Raw genomic sequence first — 22,457 nt, forward strand, 5'->3', positions numbered from 1 at the left:
TCTCTGTCAGTCAGTCTCTGTCTCTCTCTCAGTCAGTCTCTGTTTCTATGTCAGTCAGTCTCTGTTTCTCTCTCAGTCAGTCTCTGTCTCTCTGTCATGCAGTCTCTGTATCTCTGTCAGGCAGTCTCTGTCTCTCTGTTTCTCTGTCAGGCAGTCTCTGTATCTCTGTCAGGCAGTCTCTGTATCTCTGTCAGGCAGTCTCTGTTTCTCTGTCAGGCAGTCTCTGTCTCTCTGTCAGTCAGTCTCTGTTTCTCTGTCAGGCAGTCTCTGTCTCTCTGTTTCTCTGTCAGGCAGTCTCTGTATCTCTGTCAGTCAGTCTCTGTTTCTCTGTCAGTCAGTCTCTGTTTCTCTGTCAGGCAGTCTCTGTTTCTCTGTCAGGCAGTCTCTGTTTCTCTGTCAGGCAGTCTCTGTATCTCTGTTTCTCTGTCAGGCAGTCTCTGTATCTCTGTCAGTCAGTCTCTGTATCTCTGTCAGGCAGTCTCTGTCTCTCTGTCAGGCAGTCTCTGTCTCTCTGTTTCTCTGTCAGGCAGTCTCTGTATCTGTCAGGCAGTCTCTGTCTCTCTGTTTCTCTGTCAGGCAGTCTCTGTATCTCTGTCAGGCAGTCTCTGTTTCTCTGTCAGGAAGTCTCTGTCTCTCTGTTTCTCTGTCAGGCAGTCTCTGTCTCTCTGTATCTCTGTTAGTCAGTCTGTGTCTCTGTCTCTCTGTATCTCTGTTAGTCAGTCTCTGTATCTCTGTCAGGCAGTCTCTGTATCTCTGTCAGTCAGTCTCTGTCTCTCTGTTTCTCTGTCAGTCAGTCTCTGTATCTCTGTCAGGCAGTCTCTGTCTCTCTGTCAGACAGTCTCTGTATCTCTGTCAGTCAGTCTCTGTCTCTCTGTCAGTCAGTCTCTGTTTCTCTGTCAGGCAGTCTCTGTCTCTCTGTCAGTCTCTGTTTCTCTCTCAGTCAGTCTCTGTATCTCTGTCAGGCAGTCTCTGTCTCTCTGTCAGTCAGTCTCTGTATCTCTGTCAGTCAGTCTCTGTCTCTCTGTCAGTCAGTCTCTGTTTCTCTGTCAGGCAGTCTCTGTCTCTCTGTCAGTCAGTCTCTGTTTCTCTGTCAGGCAGTCTCTGTCTCTCAGTCAGTCTCTGTTTCTCTGTCAGTCAGTCTCTGTCTCTCTGTCAGTCAGTCTCTGTTTCTCTGTCAGGAAGTCTCTGTCTCTCAGTCAGTCTCTGTTTCTCTCTCAGACAGTCTCTGTCTCTCTGTCAGTCAGTGTGTATCATACCCTCTCCACCTTCCTCCCCACCTCCTCTCTCTCCAGCCTCTTCCAGAGTGGGAGTACAATGGTGACCAGGAATTGGTGGGTTACCGGGTTCAGTACTCCAGAGAGACATCTAAGGAAGGGGTCCTGTCCCACGTCATCAGTGACCGGCTGGAGAGGGAGTTTACCATAGAGGACCTGGAGGAGTGGACAGAGTACGAAGTCAGGGTTCAGGCCATCAACGGCTTGGGCTCTGGGCCCTGGAGCCAGCCTGTCCAGGGCCGAACCAGGGAGTCTGGTAAGACTGGGGAGTCAGATAACACACTCATACTACACGCACATTAACACACTTATACTGAACACACAGGCTGTGTTCTAACCTCTGACCCCTGTGTAGTGCCGTCCTGTGGTCCCACCAATGTGTCAGCCTTCGCCACGACTTCCAGCAGCATCCTGGTCCGCTGGGGGGAGGTCCCTCAGACTGACCGCAACGGACTCATCCTGGGATACAAGGTCAGAGACCAGATATATATATATACACACACACACACACACACACACACACACACACACACACACACACACACAAAATATACACACACACAAATATATACACACACACACACACAAATATATACACACACACACACACACAAATATATACACACACACACACACAAATATACACACACACACACACACACACACACACACACACACACACACACACACAGGAACCTAAACAAACACACTCACTATTACCCGTTGTCCCCGTGGTCTCCCAGGTGGTGTATAAGGACAGGGGTTCAGACTCTGTCCCTCAGTACTGGGAGGTGGAGGGGAACACCAGCCACAGTGTTCAGTTGAGTGGTCTGGGGAAGTACGTGCTGTATGAGATCCAGGTTCTGGCCTTCACACGGATAGGAGACGGCAGGAGCAGCAGGCCATCCATCCTGGAGAGGACCCTGGACGATGGTGAGCATCACTCACTGACCTAATACCTTGGGTTCAAAACCCGGGTGTCCTGCCCGCCACAACACCGTGTTAGCCTGTTGAGATAGACACAGCAATGAAGGCCCCCCCCTAAAGGAGGCTACTGGCCACGTCAAGACTGTTCTACCCTCTGCTAGAACCATTGGTTCTGTTATCCTCTGTTCTGGGATTATATTGATAAAGGTAACCGTGGACACGGTGCTGTTGTGTTGGTACTGTCCTCATAACCCATGTTCCTCCCTCTGTCTCCACAGTCCCAGGTCCTCCAGTGGGCATCCTGTTCCCAGAGGTGAGGACCGGCTCAGTCAGGCTCATCTGGCAGCCTCCTGCCCAGCCTAACGGCATCATCCTGGGTACGTCTACTACCACAGACCCCCTCCATACATCCATTATCCTAACAGGGAGTAGTATAACTAACGGCTGTTTCTAAACCACAGGGGCTCCATATGTCAGGGTCCAAGCTCTCATACCAAGACACTAAGCACCTACTGCTGTATCTAAACCACAGGGGCTCCATATGTCAGGGTCCAAGCTCTCATACCAAGACACTAAGCACCTACTGCTGTATCTAAACCACAGGGCCTCCATATCTCAGGGTCCAAGCTCTCATACCAAGACACTAAGCACCTACTAGTGTATCTAAACCACAGGGGCTCCATATGTCAGGGTCCAAGCTCTCATACCAAGACACTAAGCACCTACTGCTGTATCTAAACCACAGGGCCTCCATATCTCAGGGTCCAAGCTCTCATACCAAGACACTAAACACCTACTGCTGTATCTATACCACAGGGCCTCCATATCTCAGGGTCCAAGCTCTCATACCAAGACACTAAGCACCTACTTGTGTATCTAAACCACAGGGGCTCCATATCTCAGGGTCCAAGCTCTCATACCAAGACACTAAGCACCTACTGCTGTATCTAAACCACAGGGGCTCCATATGTCAGGGTCCAAGGTCTCATACCAAGACACTAGGCACCTACTGCTCTATCTAAACCACAGGGGCTCCATATGTCAGGGTCCAAGGTCTCATACCAAGACACTAAGCACCTACTGCTGTATCTATATCACAGGGGCTCCATATACTATCCACATTCTGTTTATTACGTTGTCTCTGGATCCTCTAAGACACTATCCACATTCTGTTTATTACATTGTCTCTGGTTCCTCTAAGACACTATCCACATTCTGTTTATTACATTGTCTCTGGTTCCTCTAAGATACTATCCACATTCTGTTTATTACGTTGTCTCTGGTTCCTCTAAGACACTATCCACAATCTGTTTATTACATTGTCCCTGGTTCCTCTAAGACACTATCCACATTCTGTTTTTTACATTGTCTCTGGTTCCTCTAAGACAAGACACTATCCACATTCTGTTTATTACATTGTCTCTGGTTCCTCTAAGACACTATCCACAATCTGTTTATTACATTGTCTCTGGTTCCTCTAAGACAAGACACTATCCACAATCTGTTTATTACATTGTCTCTGGTTCCTCTAAGACAAGACACTATCCACATTCTGTTTATTACATTGTCTCTGGTTCCTCTAAGACACTATCCACAATCTGTTTATTACATTGTCCCTGGTTCCTCTAAGATACTATCCACATTCTGTTTATTACGTTGTCTCTGGTTCCTCTAAGACACTATCCACATTCTGTTTATTACATTGTCTCTGGTTCCTCTAAGATACTATCCACAATCTGTTTATTACATTGTCCCTGGTTCCTCTAAGACACTATCCACATTCTGTTTATTACATTGTCTCTGGTTCCTCTAAGACACTATCCACATTCTGTTTATTACATTGTCTCAGGTTCCTCTAAGACACTATCCACATTCTGTTTATTACGTTGTCTCTGGTTCCTCTAAGACACTATCCACATTCTGTTTATTACATTGTCTCTGGTTCCTCTAAGACACTATCCACATTCTGTTTATTACATTGTCTCTGGTTCCTCTAAGACACTATCCACATTCTGTTTATTACATTGTCCCTGGTTCCTCTAAGACACTATCCACATTCTGTTTATTACGTTGTCTCTGGTTCCTCTAAGACAAGACACTATCCACATTCTGTTTATTACATTGTCTCTGGTTCCTCTAAGACACTATCCACATTCTGTTTATTACATTGTCTCTGGTTCCTCTAAGACACTATCCACATTCTGTTTATTACATTGTCTCTGGTTCCTCTAAGACACTATCCACATTCTGTTTATTACATTGTCCCTGGTTCCTCTAAGACACTATCCACATTCTGTTTATTACATTGTCTCTGGTTCCTCTAAGACACTATCCACATTCTGTTTATTACATTGTCTCTGGTTCCTCTAAGACACTATCCACATTCTGTTTATTACATTGTCTCTGGTTCCTCTAAGACACTATCCACATTCTGTTTATTACATTGTCCCTGGTTCCTCTAAGACACTATCCACATTCTGTTTATTACATTGTCTCTGGTTCCTCTAAGACACTATCCACATTCTGTTTATTACATTGTCTCTGGTTCCTCTAAGACACTATCCACATTCTGTTTATTACATTGTCCCTGGTTCCTCTAAGACAAGACACTATCCACATTCTGTTTATTACATTGTCTCTGGTTCCTCTAAGACACTATCCACATTCTGTTTATTACATTGTCCCTGGTTCCTATAAGACACTATCCACATTCTGTTTATTACATTGTCTCTGGTTCCTCTAAGACACTATCCACATTCTGTTTATTACATTGTCCCTGGTTCCTCTAAGACACTATCCACATTCTGTTTATTACATTGTCTCTGGTTCCTCTAAGACACTATCCACATTCTGTTTATTACATTGTCCCTGGTTCCTCTAAGACAAGACACTATCCACATTCTGTTTATTACATTGTCCCTGGTTCCTCTAAGACACTATCCACATTCTGTTTATTACATTGTCTCTGGTTCCTCTAAGACACTATCCACATTCTGTTTATTACATTGTCCCTGGTTCCTCTAAGATACTATCCACATTCTGTTTATTACATTGTCTCTGGTTCCTCTAAGATACTATCCACATTCTGTTTATTACATTGTCTCTGGTTCCTCTAAGACACTATCCACATTCTGTTTATTACATTGTCTCTGGTTCCTCTAAGACACTATCCACATTCTGTTTATTACATTGTCTCTGGTTCCTCTAAGATACTATCCACATTCTGTTTATTACATTGTCCCTGGTTCCTCTAAGACACTATCCACATTCTGTTTATTACATTGTCTCTGGTTCCTCTAAGATACTATCCACAATCTGTTTATTACATTGTCTCTGGTTCCTCTAAGATACTATCCACATTCTGTTTATTATATTGTCTCTGGTTCCTCTAAGACACTATCCACATTCTGTTTATTACATTGTCTCTGGTTCCTCTAAGACAAGACACTATCCACATTCTGTTTATTACGTTGTCCCTGGTTCCTCTAAGACACTATGAGATCTATGTCCATGTTCTTTATTGACAACATTTCAACAGATGGTTTCCCATACTGAATCGTGCTGTTCCTCTCTCTAGCCTATCAGATCACACACAGACGGAACACCTCCAATAGCAACGCTGCCACTGTGGACGTGCTGAGCCCCAGTGCCCGACAGTATACAGCATCTGGACTGAAACCAGAGTCCGTCTATGTGTTCCGCCTCACCGCTCAGACGCGCAAGGGCTGGGGAGAAGCTGCAGAGGCCCTGGTGGTCACGACAGAGAAGAGAGGTAGGTACTGACCCAACTGGGGAGGAAATAGGGCTGGGGGGGAGGCTGTAGAGGCCCTGGTGGTCACGACAGAGAAGAGAGGTAGGTACTGACCCAACTGGGGAGGAAATAGTGCTGGGGGGGAGGCTGTAGAGGCCCTGGTGGTCACGACAGAGAAGAGAGGTAGGTACTGACCCAGGGGAGGAAATAGTGCTGGGGAGGAAAGGTCAGTGCTGGGGGGGAGGAAATAGTGCTGGGGGGGAGGCTGTAGAGGCCCTGAAGGTCACGACAGAGAAGAGAGGTAGGTACTGACCCGACTGGGGAGGAAATAGTGCAAACATAATGTAGCTTTCAATTATTTACTCCTTTTATTTATTATTTGACATATTATTTGTGTTTTCATGTGTTTATTTAATTCATGTATTTATTTATTTATATTTGTATTTTTGCATATATTTATTAATTTATTCATTCATTGATTTACTGATTTATTACCGTCATTGAGGTTATGTATGGGAACGGTGATTGACGGTTTGTGTTTGCCCCGCCCCCTCAGCGCGGCCCCAGCCAGCCAGCCGTCCCACAGTGCCCCAGGAGGACGTGCAGGCGCGCAGCGTGATGTTGTCATGGGAACCAGGTAGCGACGGCCTGTCACCTGTCCGATACTACACGGTGCAGTACAGAGAGCTACCAGACAGTAACTGGACTGTCCACTCTGCATCGGTCAACCACGAGGCCAGCTCCTACATAGTGGACAGGTACAGTACACACCCTACCTAGTACCCTACCCTATGCACTACCTAGCACAATACATAGTACCCTATCTAGTGCAGGTCAGAGGGCAGAGAGACCTTATTCACATTTAAAGGACTGTATTATGTAGGGTTATGAATGTGTTCTGTAGGGTTATGAATGTGTTATGTAGGGTTATGAATGTGTTCTGTAGGGTTATGAATGTGTTCTGTAGGGTTATGAATGTGTTCTGTAGGGTTATGAATGTGTTATGTGGGGTTATGAATGTGTTCTGTAGGGTTATGAATGTGTTCTGTAGGGTTATGAATGTGTTCTGTAGGGTTATGAATGTGTTCTGTAGGGTTATGAATGTGGTATGTGGGGTTATGAAAGTGTTTATGTGGGTTATGAATGTGTTATGTAGGGTTATGAATGTGTTATGTAGGGTTATGAATGTGTTCTGTAGGGTTATGAATGTGTTATGTAGGGTTATGAATGTGTTATGTAGAGTTATGAATGTGTTATGTAGGGTTATGAATGTGTTCTGTAGGGTTATGAATGTGTTATGTTAGAATGTGTTATGAATGTGTTATGTAGGGTTATGAATGTGTTCTGTAGGGTTATGAATGTGTTCTGTAGGGTTATGAATGTGTTCTGTAGGGTTATGAATGTGTTCTGTAGGGTTATGAATGTGTTCTGTGGGGTTATGAATGTGTTCTGTGGGGTTATGAATGTGTTCTGTAGGGTTATGAATGTGTTATGTAGGGTTACGAATGTGTTATGTAGGGTTACGAATGTGTTATGTAGGGTTATGAATGTGTTATGTAGGGTTATGAATGTGGTATGTGGGGTTATGAAAGTGTTTATGTGGGTTATGAATGTGTTATGTAGGGTTATGAATGTGTTCTGTGGGGTTACGAATGTGTTATGTAGGGTTATGAATGTGTTTATGTAGGCAGCCTTTAAACACAGTGTTACCACACTATCTAGTATGTCTAGGATAACTCTAGGTTGAAGACAAGTGAACTGACAGGGGACATTCTCTCCTGCCAGCCTCAAGCCGTTCACCTCCTACCAGTTCAGAGTGAAAGCCACCAACGACATCGGGGACAGTGAGTACAGCCAGGAGAGTGAGGCTGTCACCACACTGCAGGACGGTAAGGACATCATGGAAATGAGACTGACTGACTCCGTAGCCCTGCAAACTCGCTTTCCCAAACCTTTTTCAAATCTTGTAAATATTTCTAGAGTTTTTTAAAGTCTGCCTGTAGTGCCAGGTGGACAGGGTTTTGAGAGTTTTCTTTAGTCTGCCTGTAGTGCCAGATGGACAGGGTTTTGAGAGTTTGTTAAGTCTGCCTGTGGTGCCAGATGGACAGGGTTTTGAGAGTTTGTTTAAGTCTGCCTGTAGTGCCAGATGGACAGGGTTTTGAGAGTTTGTTAAGTCTGCCTGTAGTGCCAGATGGACAGGGTTTTGAGAGTTTGTTAAGTCTGCCTGTAGTGCCAGATGGACAGGGTTTTGAGAGTTTGTTAAGTCTGCCTGTAGTGCCAGATGGACAGGGTTTTTAGAGTTTGTTTAAGTCTGCCTGTAGTGCCAGATGGACAGGGTTTTTAGAGTTTACTTTAGTCTGCCTGTAGTGCCAGATGGACAGGGTTTAGATAGTTTGTTTAAGTCTGCCTGTAGTGCCAGATGGACAGGGTTTTGAGAGTTTACTTTAGTCTGCCTGTAGTGCCAGATGGACAGGGTTTGGATAGTTTGTTTAAGTCTGCCTGTAGTGCCAGATGGACAGGGTTTGGATAGTTTGTTTAAGTCTGCCTGTAGTGCCAGATGGACAGGGTTTGGATAGTTTGTTTAAGTCTGCCTGTGGTGCCAGATGGACAGGGTTTTGAGAGTTTGTTAAGTCTGCCTGTAGTGCCAGATGGACAGGGTTTTGAGAGTTTGTTAAGTCTGCCTGTAGTGCCAGATGGACAGGGTTTTGAGAGTTTGCTTAAGTCTGCCTTGGACAGGGTTTGTTTAAGTCTGCCTGTGCTGCCAGATGGACAGGGTTTTGAGAGTTTGCTTAAGTCTGCCTGTGGTGTCAGATGGACAGGGTTTTGAGAGTTTGCTTTAGTCTGCCTGTAGTGCCAGATGGACAGGGTTTGGATAGTTTGTTTAAGTCTGCCTGTAGTGCCAGATGGACAGGGTTTGGATAGTTTGTTTAAGTCTGCCTGTAGTGCCAGATGGACAGGGTTTGGATAGTTTGTTTAAGTCTGCCTGTGGTGCCAGATGGACAGGGTTTTGAGAGTTTGCTTAAGTCTGCCTGTGGTGCCAGATGGACAGGGTTTGGATAGTTTGTTTAAGTCTGCCTGTGGTGCCAGATGGACAGGGTTTTGAGAGTTTGCTTAAGTCTGCCTGTGGTGCCAGATGGACAGGGTTTGGATAGTTTGTTTAAGTCTGCCTGTGGTGCCAGATGGACAGGGTTTTGAGAGTTTGCTTAAGTCTGCCTGTGGTGCCAGATGGACAGGGTTTTGAGAGTTTGTCTATCTGGCCTGTAGTGCCAGATAGTTTTTCAAATGAGGAACTATTTTGTTGGTTTCATTGAGCCAAACTGTCAACTATTAGAACCCAGGTTCATGTTGATCCAATGCTGTTTTTGCTGGTTTATCCTCATGAGACCTGTGTCTAGTCACTCCACTGTACTGGGAGACAGACAGTCCTCCTCACTAGGCAGCCATTTCTGTCTCTCTGATTGCTGTCTCTCATTGCTGTCTCTCTCTCTCTCATACTGAGCGTCAGAGAATCGCACTGCTTGTGCTTGTTGACACAGTGTGTGTGTGTGTGTGTGTGTGTGTGTGTGTGTGTGTGTGTGTGTGTGTATTTATACAGTCCACCAGTTCAACGATACCCCTATATCTGTCTCCACACAGCCCCAGACAAAGCTCCCACAGTCCTCTCTGTTACACCCCACACCACCACGTCGGTGCTGGTCCGATGGGAGGTAAGCGGTACATTTGTAAGGTGCAGTTTTCTCTCTTCTAGATAGTTTCCTTGTGTTGTTTTTAAGTCTGGTGGTCTAGGCTGGGTTTACTGTCAAACACTTTGTTGATGTAGGACCGTGGATATAAAAAGGTCTTTATAAATAAATGTGATGGATCCCCCTTCCAGCCGCCTGCTGAGAAGCAGATAAACGGGGTCCTGCTGGGGTTCAGGGTACGATACCGGGAGTTACAATACGACCGCCTCCGTAGCTTCACCATACGAACCATCAACAGCCCCGCCTCCAACTGGGCCGAGCTCACCGGTGAGTTGACCTCTGACCTCTGTTTGTTTCCTTAAACTCTTCCTCAGCTCAGCCTTTGGGTGACTGTGGGTCTCCTCTGTTCACACGTTACCATGAAGACATAACATCAGTTCAGGTTGATTCAATGCTCCCTCTTTCTCCCCTCTCTCTCTCTCTCTCTCCTCCCTCTCTCTCTACTCCCCCTATCTCCTCCCTCTCTCTCTCTCTCTCTCTCCTCCCTCTCTCTCTACTCCCCCTCTCTCCTCCCTCTCTCTCTCTCTCTCTCTCTCCTCTCTCTCTCTCCTCCTCCTCTCTACTCCCCCTCTCCTCCCCCTCTCTCCTCTCCTCCTCTCTCCCTCCCCCTCTCTCTCCTCCCTCTCCTCCCCCTCTCCTCCACCTCTCTCTCTCTCTCTCTCTCTCCTCCGCCTCTCTCTCTCTCTCTCTCTCTTCCCCCTCTCTCTCTCTCTCTCCTCCCCTCTCTCTCCCTCCCCCTCCCTCTCTCTCTCCTCCCCCTCTCTCTCCCCCCCCCTCTCTCTCCTCCCCCTCTCTCTCTCTCCCCCCCTCTCTCTCTCCTCCCTCTCCTCCCTCTCTCTCCTCCCTCTCCTCCCCCTCTCCTCCCCCTCTCCTCCCTCTCTCTCTCCTCCCCCTCTCTCTCTCTCCCCCTCTCTCTGCCTCTTTATGGTGGCTGCCCTGACTCCCTGTGTTCTGTCCTCCCTCCTCCCTCACCCCTCCTCCCACCCTGGTCCGTCACCCTCTAGCCCCCTACAGTGTGAGGAACCTGAGCGAGTCCTCTCTCACCCAGTACGAGCTTGATAGTAAGTCCACTGTATCACAGGAGGCTGGTGGGGAGGAGGGGCTCATGGTAATGACTGGAGCGGAATTAGTGGAATGGTATCAAGTACATCAGACACATGTTTCCATTCGCTCCGTTCTGGCCCTTATGATGAGCCATCCTCCACTCAGCAGCCTCCTCTGTCTCTCTCTCTCTGTCTGCCTGACAATCAGCCATCCTCCCCTCAGCAGCCTCCTCTGTCTCTCTCTCTCTGTCTGCCTGACAATCAGCCGTCCTCCCCTCAGCAGCCTCCTCTGTCTCTCTCTCTCTCTGTCTGCCTGACAATCAGCCATCCTCCCCTCAGCAGCCTCCTCTGTCTCTCTCTCTCTGTCTGCCTGACAATCATCTGTGTGTTTGCCAGCATCCCATATCTCTGCTCTTCCTCATTTGTCTTAATATTTAACCATCCTGTCATGGTGTTGTTTTACCTCTTCCTCATCAGGTTGTGTCCTGACCTTTGACCTCTTCACTTTACCTCTCTGCTTTTCCTACAGCTCATATAGTTGTATGAGCAGTGCCACTGCTGTTGGATGGTCCTCCCAGGCCGGATAACTCCTTTCTGTGCTTCTCCCCCCACAGACTTGAGTAAACACAAGCGTTATGAGATCCGCCTAAGTGTGTACAACGCCGTGGGAGAGGGGCCTACCAGCACGCCACAGGAAGTGTTTGTAGGAGAGGCAGGTAAGAAGCGATGATGAGATCAACTTTATTGTCCCTAGTGGTTCCACTGTTCTGGAAAACGAACCCAAGCACAGCTCAACTATTTAAAGGTATTTGACATATGAATTGGACCTGGTCTGACCAATATCACTATCACTATTGAATGTTTACCCCTCCACTCCACTCCAGTTCCAACAGCCCCGCCCCAATCTGTGACCATCCAATCATCAACAGCCACCCAGCTGGATGTCACATGGAGCCCGCCTCCTCTTGACTCTCAGAATGGAGACATACAGGGGTACAAGGTGAGGATCACAATCTGGGCAATCACTTAACCTGAACCACTTCTAACATGTGGGTCTAGTATAGAATACTGTATTATACCATACTGTAGTATAGCATACTGTAGAACATGTGGGTCTGTAGTATAGCATACTGTAGAGCATGTGGGTCTGTAGTATAGCATACTGTAGTATAGCATACTGTAGTATAGCATACTGTAGAGCATGTGGGTCTGTAGTATACCATACTGTAGTATAGCATACTGTAGTATAGCATACTGTAGTATAGCATACTGTAGAGCATGTGGGTCTGTAGTATACCATACTGTAGTATAGCATACTGTAGAGCATGTGGGTCTGTAGTATAGCATACTGTAGAGCATGTGGGTCTGTAGTATACCATACTGTAGAGCATGTGGGTCTGTAGTATAGCATACTGTAGAGCATGTGGGTCTGTAGTATACCATACTGTAGAACATGTGGGTCTGTAGTATACCATACTGTAGAGCATGTGGGTCTGTAGTATAGCATACTGTAGAGCATGTGGGTCTGTAGTATACCATACTGTAGAGCATGTGGGTCTGTAGTATAGCATACTGTAGAGCATGTGGGTCTGTAGTATACCATACTGTAGAACATGTGGGTCTGTAGTATACCATACTGTAGTATACCATACTGTAGTGTAGCATACTGTAGAACATGTGGGTCTGTAGTATACCATACCGTAGTATAGCATACTGTAGAACATGTGGGTCTGTAGTATACCATACTGTTGTATACCATACTGTAGTATACCATACTGTAGTATACCATACCGTAGTATACCATACCGTAGTATACTGTAGGACAGTGTTTGTCAAACCTCTCCAAGACCAAGCTGGTACCACTTGATCTGTTCCAGGACTGGTACACCTGATCCAACCGGTCAATCACAACACAGACAGACAGACAGACACAGACACAGACACAGACACAGACACAGACACACACACACACACACACACACACACACACACACACACAACAGGCAACATGCTAAGCCATAGATGAAGTAAGTGAAACAACTGATAGAATGTGAATATAACCTCTGACCCTTCCTCATGTATTCTAGATTTACTTCTGGGAGTTCCAGCTGCAGAATGAGACAGAGAGACTGCGTACCATGTTCCTCCCAGAGCTAGGCGTCAAGATTAAGAACCTGACTGGCTATACCACATACATGATCAGTGTAGCAGCCTTCAACGCAGCAGGGGACGGACCCCGGAGTCCCCCGACCAGGGGCCGAACACAACAGGCTGGTAAGGGCCACGCACACACACACACACACACACACACACACACACACACACACACACACACACACACACACACACACACACACACACACACACACACACGTACAGCAGGCCGGTAAAGGACACACTAACACACACACACATGCACACTGACACACACAGACACGCCACCTACAGTATATGTGGTATCCTTCAATTGCCCACCAGAGGGCGGTCTCAACAAGCAGGTGAGCTCTAAGCCAAAGCGACTGGGTTAGAGCCAGTCAATAGGACAGTACAGAGTTACAGTAAGAGTAGGAAGCTGACCAACAGCACTGCATCACATCTACTACTGTATCTGTGCTACCCACCACCATTAGGCTCCCTCTTCTTCCGTCCCTTTCTATCTCCCTCTCTCACACTCACTGTTCCAATGTTCTCAAGTGCCAGTTTGAAGGATATGCTCAGGACTCTGTTCCCTGCCACAGTAGTGCACTGCATGAGAAACAGATGAGAGCGTTCAGCTCTGACTCAGTGGTTTTCAGTAGTACGCACTACACACGGTGTAACTATCTGTACCTTAACTGTGCTACTCCCGTCTGTCTGTCTGTCTGTCTGTCTGTCTGTCTGTCTGTCTGTCTGTCTGTCTGTCTGTCTGTCTGTCTCTGTCTGTCTGTCTGTCTGTCTGTCTGTCTGTCTGTCTGTCTGTCTGTCTGTCTGTCTGTCTCTGTCTGTCTGTCTGTCTGTCTGTCTGTCTGTCTGTCTGTCTGTCTGTCTGTCTGTCTGTCTGTCTGTCTGTCTGTCTGTATTCTCAGGACCCTGTGCCTGTCCTCAAGTCAGTTCTGTTTGAAGGATATTCTCAGTCCCTGTCCCTGTCCTCATGTCCCAGTTCAGTTTGAAGGATATACTCAGGACCCTGTGCCCTCTCTGTCCTCTAGTCAGTTCAGTTTGAAGGATATTCTCAGGACCCTGTGCCCTCTCTATCCTCAAGTCAGTTCAGTTTGAAGGATATTCTCAGGACCCTGTGCCCTCTCTGTCCTCATGTCCCAGTTCAGTTTGAAGGATATTCTCAGGACCCTGTGCCCTCTCTGTCCTCATGTCCCAGTTCAGTTTGAAGGATATTCTCAGGACCCTGTGCCCACTCTGTCCTCTAGTCAGTTCAGTTTGAAGGATATACTCAGGACCCTGTGCCCTCTCTATCCTCATGTCCCAGTTCAGTTTGAAGGATATTCTCAGGACCCTGTGGCCTCTCTGTCCTCTAGTCAGTTCAGTTTGAAGGATATTCTCAGGACCCTGTGCCCACTCTGTCCTCATGTCCCAGTTCAGTTTGAAGGATATTCTCAGGACCCTGTGGCCTCTCTGTCCTCATGTCCCAGTTCAGTTTGAAGGATATTCTCAGGACCCTGTGCCCACTCTGTCCTCTAGTCAGTTCAGTTTGAAGGATATTCTCAGGACCCTGTGCCCTCTCTGTCCTCATGTCCCAGTTCAGTTTGAAGGATATTCTCAGGACCCTGTGCCCTCTCTGTCCTCATGTCCCAGTTCAGTTTGAAGGATATTCTCAGGACCCTGTGCCCTCTCTGTCCTCATGTCCCAGTTCCGTTTGAAGGATATTCTCAGGACCCTGTGCCCTCTCTGTCCTCATGTCCCAGTTCAGTTTGAAGGATATTCTCAGGACCCTGTGCCCACTCTGTCCTCATGTCCCAGTTCAGTTTGAAGGATATACTCAGGACCCTGTGCCCACTCTGTCCTCTAGTCAGTTCAGTTTGAAGGATATACTCAGGACCCTGTGGCCTCTCTGTCCTCTAGTCAGTTCAGTTTGAAGGATATACTCAGGACCCTGTGCCCTCTCTGTCCTCTAGTCAGTTCAGTTTGAAGGATATACTCAGGACCTTGTGCCCTCTCTGTCCTCTAGTCAGTTCAGTTTGAAGGATATACTCAGGACCTTGTGCCCTCTCTGTCCTCTAGTCAGTTCAGTTTGAAGGATATACTCAGGACCCTGTGCCTCTCTGTCCTCTAGTCAGTTCAGTTTGAAGGATATACTCAGGACCCTGTGCCCTCTCTGTCCTCTAGTCAGTTCAGTTTGAAGGATATTCTCAGGACCCTGTGCCCACTCCAGTCACAATATCTTACTACAGGAGAAATGGATGAGAGCTGTCAGCTTGAGTCACTGGTATTCAGCACCAGGGACACGTACTGCACACTACAGATTGTGTAACCGTCGATGTTGTCCCCTTGCCTTACAGTAAATAGGACATATATGCGACAGGTTTGGACCTAACAGTCAAGGGGGTGGGGGGTTGAGTCTTATTGATAAGGATTTGACAGCTACTACTAACGTTTTCATGGGGAAATCACAGAGGTGGAATGGAAGCCTGATGACACTATAGAGGAAGAGGAGGAGGAGGATGGTACTGTATAGGGTTGAATATTTTCCCAGTATTTTTCTCCTGGGTTACCCGGTATTTCCCGCCAAAACCGGACCTTTATTCAAAAGCATATGAAGAATACTCTGTCAGCCAATAGATGTAGCTGGCTATGTGCTCTCTTGGGTAAATACATGAAACTAGCTCCAGTAGGCTAATCTTTTTGAGTGTGAACTGTATTACTGTACTGTATTGTATTATACTTTATTACTGTACTGCATTGTATTATACTGTGTTACTGTATTGTATTATACTGTATTATATAGACTGGAATTACGCGCTTCGTTCAAACCAAGATAAAGCAGGGAGAGAACATGTGGTTCTGGTGCAGAACATGCAGACTACAACATTCCAAGTATAGGCTAGCGAATTAGATTTTAAATGTTAAATATAATAGGGCCTATTTGTATAATTAGTAGGCTGACGCATATATACCTTTCATAATATTTAATGTTATTAGCCTTCCTCCTCTTTCTCTCTCTCGCTTTCAACAGTTAAATAAAACACGTTTCGTTGTCCTCATCTTCATCATTCTAATCACATCCTTGAATAATGCAGGACTAGAATGAGATGCAGAGGGCTTTCACTTCTCTTCACCAAGAATGAATGGTTGGTTATGCGTCTGAATAAATAACTACTACAGCCTACCGGCATCGCACGTTCACTCTTCTTTCAGACTACCAGTGAGTTCTACTGGCTGCTCTTCTTTCAGACTACCAGTGAGTTCTACTGGCTACTCTTCTTTCAGACTACCAGTGAGTTCTACTGGCTGCTCTTCTTTCAGACTACCAGTGAGTTCTACTGGCTGCTCTTCTTTCAGACTACCAGTGAGTTCTACTGGCTGCTCTTCTTTCAGACTACCAGTGAGTTCTACTGGCTGTTCTTCTTTCAGACTACCAGTGAGTTCTACTGGCTGTTCTTCTTTCAGACTACCAGTGAGTTCTACTGGCTGTTCTTCTTTCAGACTACCAGTGAGTTCTACTGGCTGTTCTTCTTTCAGACTACCAGTGAGTTCTACTGGCTGTTCTTCTTTCTACCAGAGTTCTACTGGCTGTTCTTCTTTCAGACTACCAGTGAGTTCTACTGGCTCTTCTTCTTTCAGACTACCAGTGAATTCTACTGGCTGTTCTTCTTTCAGACTACCAGTGAGTTCTACTGGCTGTTCTTCTTTGAGACTACCAGTGAGTTCTACTGGCTGCTCTTCTTTCAGACTACCAGTGAGTTCTACTGGCTGTTCTTCTTTCAGACTACCAGTGAGTTCTACTGGCTGTTCTTCTTTCAGACTACCAGTGAGTTCTACTGGCTGGTCTTCTTTCAGACTACCAGTGAGTTCTACTGGCTGGTCTTCTATCAGACTACCAGTGAGTTCTACTGGCTGGTCTTCTTTCAGACTACCAGTGAGTTCTACTGGCTGGTCTTCTTTCAGACTACCAGTGAGTTCTACTGGCTGGTCTTCTTTCAGACTACCAGTGAGTCTTGGCTGGTCTTCTTCAGACTACCAGTGAGTTCTACTTGGTCTACTGGTTCTTCTTCTTCAGACTAGTGAGTTCTACTGGCTGTTCTTCTTTCAGACTCCCAGTGAGTTCTACTGGCTGTTCTTCTTTCAGACTCCCAGTGAGTTCTACTGGCTGTTCTTCTTTCAGACTACCAGTGAGTTCTACTGGCTGGTCTTCTTTCAGACTACCAGTGAGTTCTACTGGCTGTTCTTCTTTCAGACTACCAGTGAGTTCTACTGGCTGTTCTTCTTTCAGACTACCAGTGAGTTTTGCGTCCCTCTTATTTTAGTCTGTTGGTTTAAGAAATGCTACAAAATGATTTTCCTGCATGGGACTCCAAGAGCTACAGTAAGGAGCGTTTTTTAAGGAGAGGCCAGCGGAGCACAGGTGTGTGCGTTTTGCGCAAGACACCGAGGCTATAAGTTAGAAGCTCATGATGCATCACAAATCGTTCGTTAGCTAATTATAATGCTAAACGTATTTCCTATATAAAGGTATATGGGCCTATATATCAATCTAGAACAGGATTGTGTATTTTAGATGCTGAATGGAATTGGTTGAGAGTGAAAGACAGTGAGAGTGTGCTCTCTCTCGTACACTGATCTAAAGCAACTATATAGGAGGGTTTTAAAACTGCAGCTGCAACAAAAAACATCTTTACAATTGAAAAATAATCTGAGCCCTGAAAGCCAGATGGAGATGATTAGACATGGTCATTATATAACTGTCGGCTCTGCTGCAGCAAATGTAGACCTGTCTGCCACAAGAACAAAACGTTACTGTGAGATGAGAGGTCTACGTCCTGACATGGGCTGTCGGTCCCCACCCTGAGCGTTGATGAGTCATCATGCCAGAGAGAAGGCCGTGGAGAATCCAGATGTAGACAGCGCATATCATTAAACAGTTCCAGTTCTATTTCACGTCATGATGTTCACATCAATTATTTATTATAATTGACTGGTTTCTCGCAGTTATTTATCCTGGGAAAATGGAGTGGTTTTGGGGCGGTAAAATAGAGAGAACTGCATTGTTGGTAAAGGGCTTGTCAGTCAGCATTCCACGGTAAAGTAACACCTGATGTCTTCGGAGCACGTGACAAAAAACATTTGATTTGATTTGATTTGAACCCTCGGTAAATCTCAGTTACCGTGTCCTCGCCATTCAACCCCGGTACTGTAGAGTGATGGGGACACATGTGGAATGGGTTGTTCTGACCCACGTCCTGCCACACTACTGACACACACAAAGAGGCCTGTGTTCAGTCAGTCACCCCCCTGCAGACAAACACACTAAAACCTCCTCTGTGGGTTCTAGAGGGGAATCAGTTTACAGAATGAATTCCTCTGGTGTTTCCCGCAGCCAAGCTGGTCACCCGGCCTCTTGAAGGACTGTGACATTGCAGAGAGAGGCAGAGGGGATGAAGTACTGAGGAGACCACAAAATATTCTGGCTCCCCGCTCCTCTCTGCTCTGCAGGGCTCTGGAGCTAAAACAGAAAGACCACAGAATACTCTGTCTCCTCGCTCCTCTCTGCTCTGCAGGGTAACTGGGAGAGGAGCCAACCCAAGCCTTGGCAATTTAATGCAGAATTCTCACATGACTTCCAGAAGGTCAGGGGATGAATGGATGATTGTATCTGTCCCAGTCCCCAAGAATAATACTAGTATTGCTTCAGTATAATGACTTTGATGAATGAAGCAGACTGCCAGGATATGGACTAAACTCAATCACATAGTGGCTTTCCAGATAAGGCTTTCAGTAGTGTGTTTGATTTGTACAACAGCATGTCCCGGATGGAGGGAGTTGTCATGTGACCTAGGACCTGGTGCGCCAGCCTAGGTGTCCTTCCCTAACCATGGCTCTCTCTCCCCCCTCTCTCCTCCCTCCCCCTCCTTCCCTCTCCTCCCTCTCCCTCCTTCCCTCTCCTCCCTCTCCCTCCTTCCCTCTCCTCCCTCTCCCTCCTTCCTTCTCCTCCCTCTTCCTCCTTCCCTCTCCTCCTCTCCCTCCTTCCCTCTCACTCCCTTCTCTCTCCCCCTCTCTCTCTTCCCTCTCCCCCCTCTCCCTCTCCCCCTCTCCTCCCTCTCTCTCCTTCCCTCTCCTCTCCCTCTCCTCTCCCTCTCCTCCCTCTCTCCCCCCTCTCTCCTCTCCCTCTCCTCCCCCTCTCTCCTCTCCCTCTCCTCCCTCCTCCCTCTCCTCCCTCTCTCTCCTTCCCTCTCCTCCCTCTCCTCCCCTCTCTCCTTCCCTCCCCCTCTCCTCTCCCTCCCTCCTCTCTCTCTCCCCCTCTCTCCTTCCCTCTCCTCTCTCTCTCCTCTCCTCTCTCCTCCCTCCCTCTCCTCTCCCTCTCCCTCTCTCTCTCTCCCCCCTCTCCTCCCTCTCCCTCCTTCCCTAACCATGGCTCTATATTTTCCCCCTCTCTCCTCCCTCCCTCTCCCTCCTTCCCTCTCCCCCTCCCTCCCCCTCCTCCTCCTCTCCAGCCCCCAGCAGACCCAGCTTCCTCCACTTCAGTGAGCTGACCACCACGTCAGTCAACATGTCGTGGGGAGAGCCAGGCCAGGCCAACGGCATCATCGAGGGCTACCGCCTGGTCTACGAGCCCTGCACACCTGTTGATGGTGAGACACACACACACGCGTGTTGATAGTGAGAAAACACACACACACACACATGAACACACGCGCACACACACAGTCTTATGGATGGTGAGACACACACACACACAGTGTTGATAGTAAGAAAACACACATGAACTTATGCACACACACACATACACACACACACACATGCACGCAAACATGCACACACAGACAAACAGACACACACACACTCACACTCACACACCCATGGACGGTGAGAACCTCTGGAGCCTGGAAGGCTGGAAGGCTGTTAGTTACTTTGTTAGGCCTTTAAACTACCCAGATAGCTAGATAGTTTACTATCAGTCCGTGGGATGATTTACAGTCATAGGCTAGAATCACCGCCGCCATGGTCTTAGATTGGTGTCCTAATCTGTTACAGCTGGGTAGTTCTAGGCCGGCCCTGGGGCCACATGCAGGCAGCTTGTTTACAACCCCCTCTCTCTCCTGTTGAGAGAAAACACAGCTAATAGCTGCTATGTGTGGTTGGGTCTCCAGATTCCCTAGTAATTAGGAACAGACAGGGGTGGGGGTTTGGGAATGGGAGGTAGAGAACATCTGTGGTCCCTGGCCTGTTTGCCACTAATGGCTTCTATCTGGCCCCTAGAGCAGTCAGCCATGTGGGAGGGAAAGAGGCACAGCAGGGTCTGGGATGGTGGAGGAACATGTCTCTCTATCTGGAGGGGTGCAGTGATAGGTCTGTTTATCTGGAGGGGACACTCATGCTTATATACCATGAACTGTCAGTAGGGAGGTGGAAAGATGCTCCCATGACCTGTCAGTAGGGAGGTGGAAAGATGCTACCATGAACTGTCAGTAGGGAGGTGGAAAGATGCTACCATGACCTGTCAGTAGGGAGGTGGAAAGATGCTACCATGAACTGTCAGTAGGGAGGTGGAAAGGTGCTACCATGAACTGTCAGTAGGGAGGTGGAAAGGAGCTACCATGAACTGTCAGTAGGGAGGTGGAAAGGTGCTACCATGAACTGTCAGTAGGGAGGTGGAAAGGTGCTACCATGAACTGTCAGTAGGGAGGTGGAAAGATGCTACCATGAACTGTCAGTAGGGAGGTGGAAAGGTGCTACCATGAACTGTCAGTAGGGAGGTGGAAAGGAGCTACCATGAACTGTCAGTAGGGAGGTGGAAAGAACTGTCAGCTACTACATGAACTGTCAGTAGGGAGGTGGAAAGATGCTACCATGAACTGTCAGTAGGGAGGTGGAAAGGAGCTACCATGAACTGTCAGTAGGGAGGTGGAAAGGAGCTACCATGAACTGTCAGTAGGGAGGTGGAAAGGAGCTACCATGAACTGTCTACCATAGGGAGGTGGAAAGATGCTACCATGAACTGTCAGTATGGATGTGGAAAGATGCTACCATGAACTGTCAGTAGGGAGGTGGAAAGGTGCTACCATGAACTGTCAGTAGGGAGGTGGAAAGATGCTACCATGAACTGTCAGTATGGAGGTGGAAAGGTGGTACCATGAACTGTCAGTAGGGAGGTGGAAAGGTGCTACCATGAACTGTCAGCAGGGAGGTGGAAAGGAGCTACCATGAACTGTCAGTAGGGAGGTGGAAAGATGCTACCATGAACTTTCAGTAGGGAGGTGGAAAGATGCTACCATGAACTGTCAGTGGGGAGGTGGAAAGGTGCTACCATGAACTGTCTGTAGGGAGGTGGAAAGATGCTACCATGAACTCTCAGTATGGATGTGGAAAGATGCTACCATGAACTGTCAGTAGGGAGGTGGAAAGGTGCTACCATGAACTGTCAGTAGGGAGGTGGAAATATGCTACCATGAACTGTCAGTAGGGAGGTGGAAAGGTGCTACCATGAACTGTCAGTAGGCAGGTGGAAAGATGCTACCATGAACTGTCAGTAGGGATGTGGAAAGGTGCTACCATGAACTGTCAGTAGGGAGGTGGAAAGGAGCTACCATGAACTGTCAGTAGGGAGGTGGAAAGGAGCTACCATGAACTGTCAGTAGGGAGGTGGAAATATGCTACCATGGACTGTCAGTAGGGAGGTGGAAAGATGCTACCATGAACTGTCAGTAGGGAGGTGGAAAGGTGCTACCATGAACTGTCAGTAGGGAGGTGGAAAGGAGCTACCATGAACTGTCAGTATGGAGGTGGAAAGGTGCTACCATGAACTGTCAGTAGGGAGGTGGAAAGGTGCTACCATGAACTGTCAGCAGGGAGGTGGAAAGGAGCTACCATGAACTGTCAGTAGGGAGGTGGAAAGGAGCTACCATGAACTGTCAGTAGGGAGGTGGAAAGATGCTACCATGAACTGTCAGTAGGGAGGTGGAAAGATGCTACCATGAAATGTCAGTGGTGAGGTGGAAAGGTGCTACCATGAACTGTCTGTAGGGAGGTGGAAAGATGCTACCATGAACTCTCAGTATGGATGTGGAAAGATGCTACCATGAACTGTCAGTAGGGAGGTGGAAAGGTGCTACCATGAACTGTCAGTAGGGAGGTGGAAAGATGCTACCATGAACTGTCAGTATGGAGGTGGAAAGGTGCTACCATGAACTGTCAGTAGGGAGGTGGAAAGGTGCTACCATGAACTGTCAGTAGGGAGGTGGAAATGTGCTACCATGAACTGTCAGTAGGGAGGTGGAAAGGTGCTACCATGAACTGTCAGTAGGGAGGTGGAAAGGTGCTACCATGAACTGTCAGTAGGGAGGTGGAAAGGTGCTAGGTCAGCTACCCATGAACTGTCAGTATGGAGGTGGAAAGGTGCTACCATGAACTGTCAGTAGGGAGGTGGAAAGGTGCTACCATGAACTGTCAGTAGGGAGATGGAAAGGATGAACTGAAGGGAGGTGGAAAGGAGCTACCATGAACTGTCAGTAGGGAGGTGGAAAGATGCTACCATGAACTGTCAGTAGGGAGGTGGAAAGATGCTACCATG

The 22,457-nt window shown here is 47.4% G+C and overlaps 1 protein-coding gene across 1 annotated transcript in view; it reads left to right on the plus strand.

The window, feature by feature from the left end:
• LOC115121519 (protein sidekick-2-like) overlaps positions 1-22,457 on the plus strand; it is a 78,538-nt gene that overhangs the window by 29,685 nt on the left and 26,396 nt on the right. Inside the window, exons 19-32 of the mRNA XM_065010987.1 lie at positions 1,293-1,530; positions 1,630-1,745; positions 2,018-2,207; positions 2,480-2,578; positions 5,779-5,973; positions 6,509-6,710; positions 7,738-7,841; positions 9,589-9,659; positions 9,827-9,962; positions 10,700-10,756; positions 11,353-11,454; positions 11,623-11,738; positions 12,826-13,012; positions 19,381-19,518. Of these exons, the coding sequence (XP_064867059.1) occupies positions 1,293-1,530; positions 1,630-1,745; positions 2,018-2,207; positions 2,480-2,578; positions 5,779-5,973; positions 6,509-6,710; positions 7,738-7,841; positions 9,589-9,659; positions 9,827-9,962; positions 10,700-10,756; positions 11,353-11,454; positions 11,623-11,738; positions 12,826-13,012; positions 19,381-19,518 (1,951 nt within the window). The remainder of the gene's footprint in view (positions 1-1,292; positions 1,531-1,629; positions 1,746-2,017; positions 2,208-2,479; positions 2,579-5,778; positions 5,974-6,508; positions 6,711-7,737; positions 7,842-9,588; positions 9,660-9,826; positions 9,963-10,699; positions 10,757-11,352; positions 11,455-11,622; positions 11,739-12,825; positions 13,013-19,380; positions 19,519-22,457) is intronic.

Source organism: Oncorhynchus nerka, linkage group LG26 (assembly GCF_034236695.1).
Source record: "Oncorhynchus nerka isolate Pitt River linkage group LG26, Oner_Uvic_2.0, whole genome shotgun sequence".
Lineage (NCBI taxonomy): Eukaryota > Metazoa > Chordata > Actinopteri > Salmoniformes > Salmonidae > Oncorhynchus > Oncorhynchus nerka.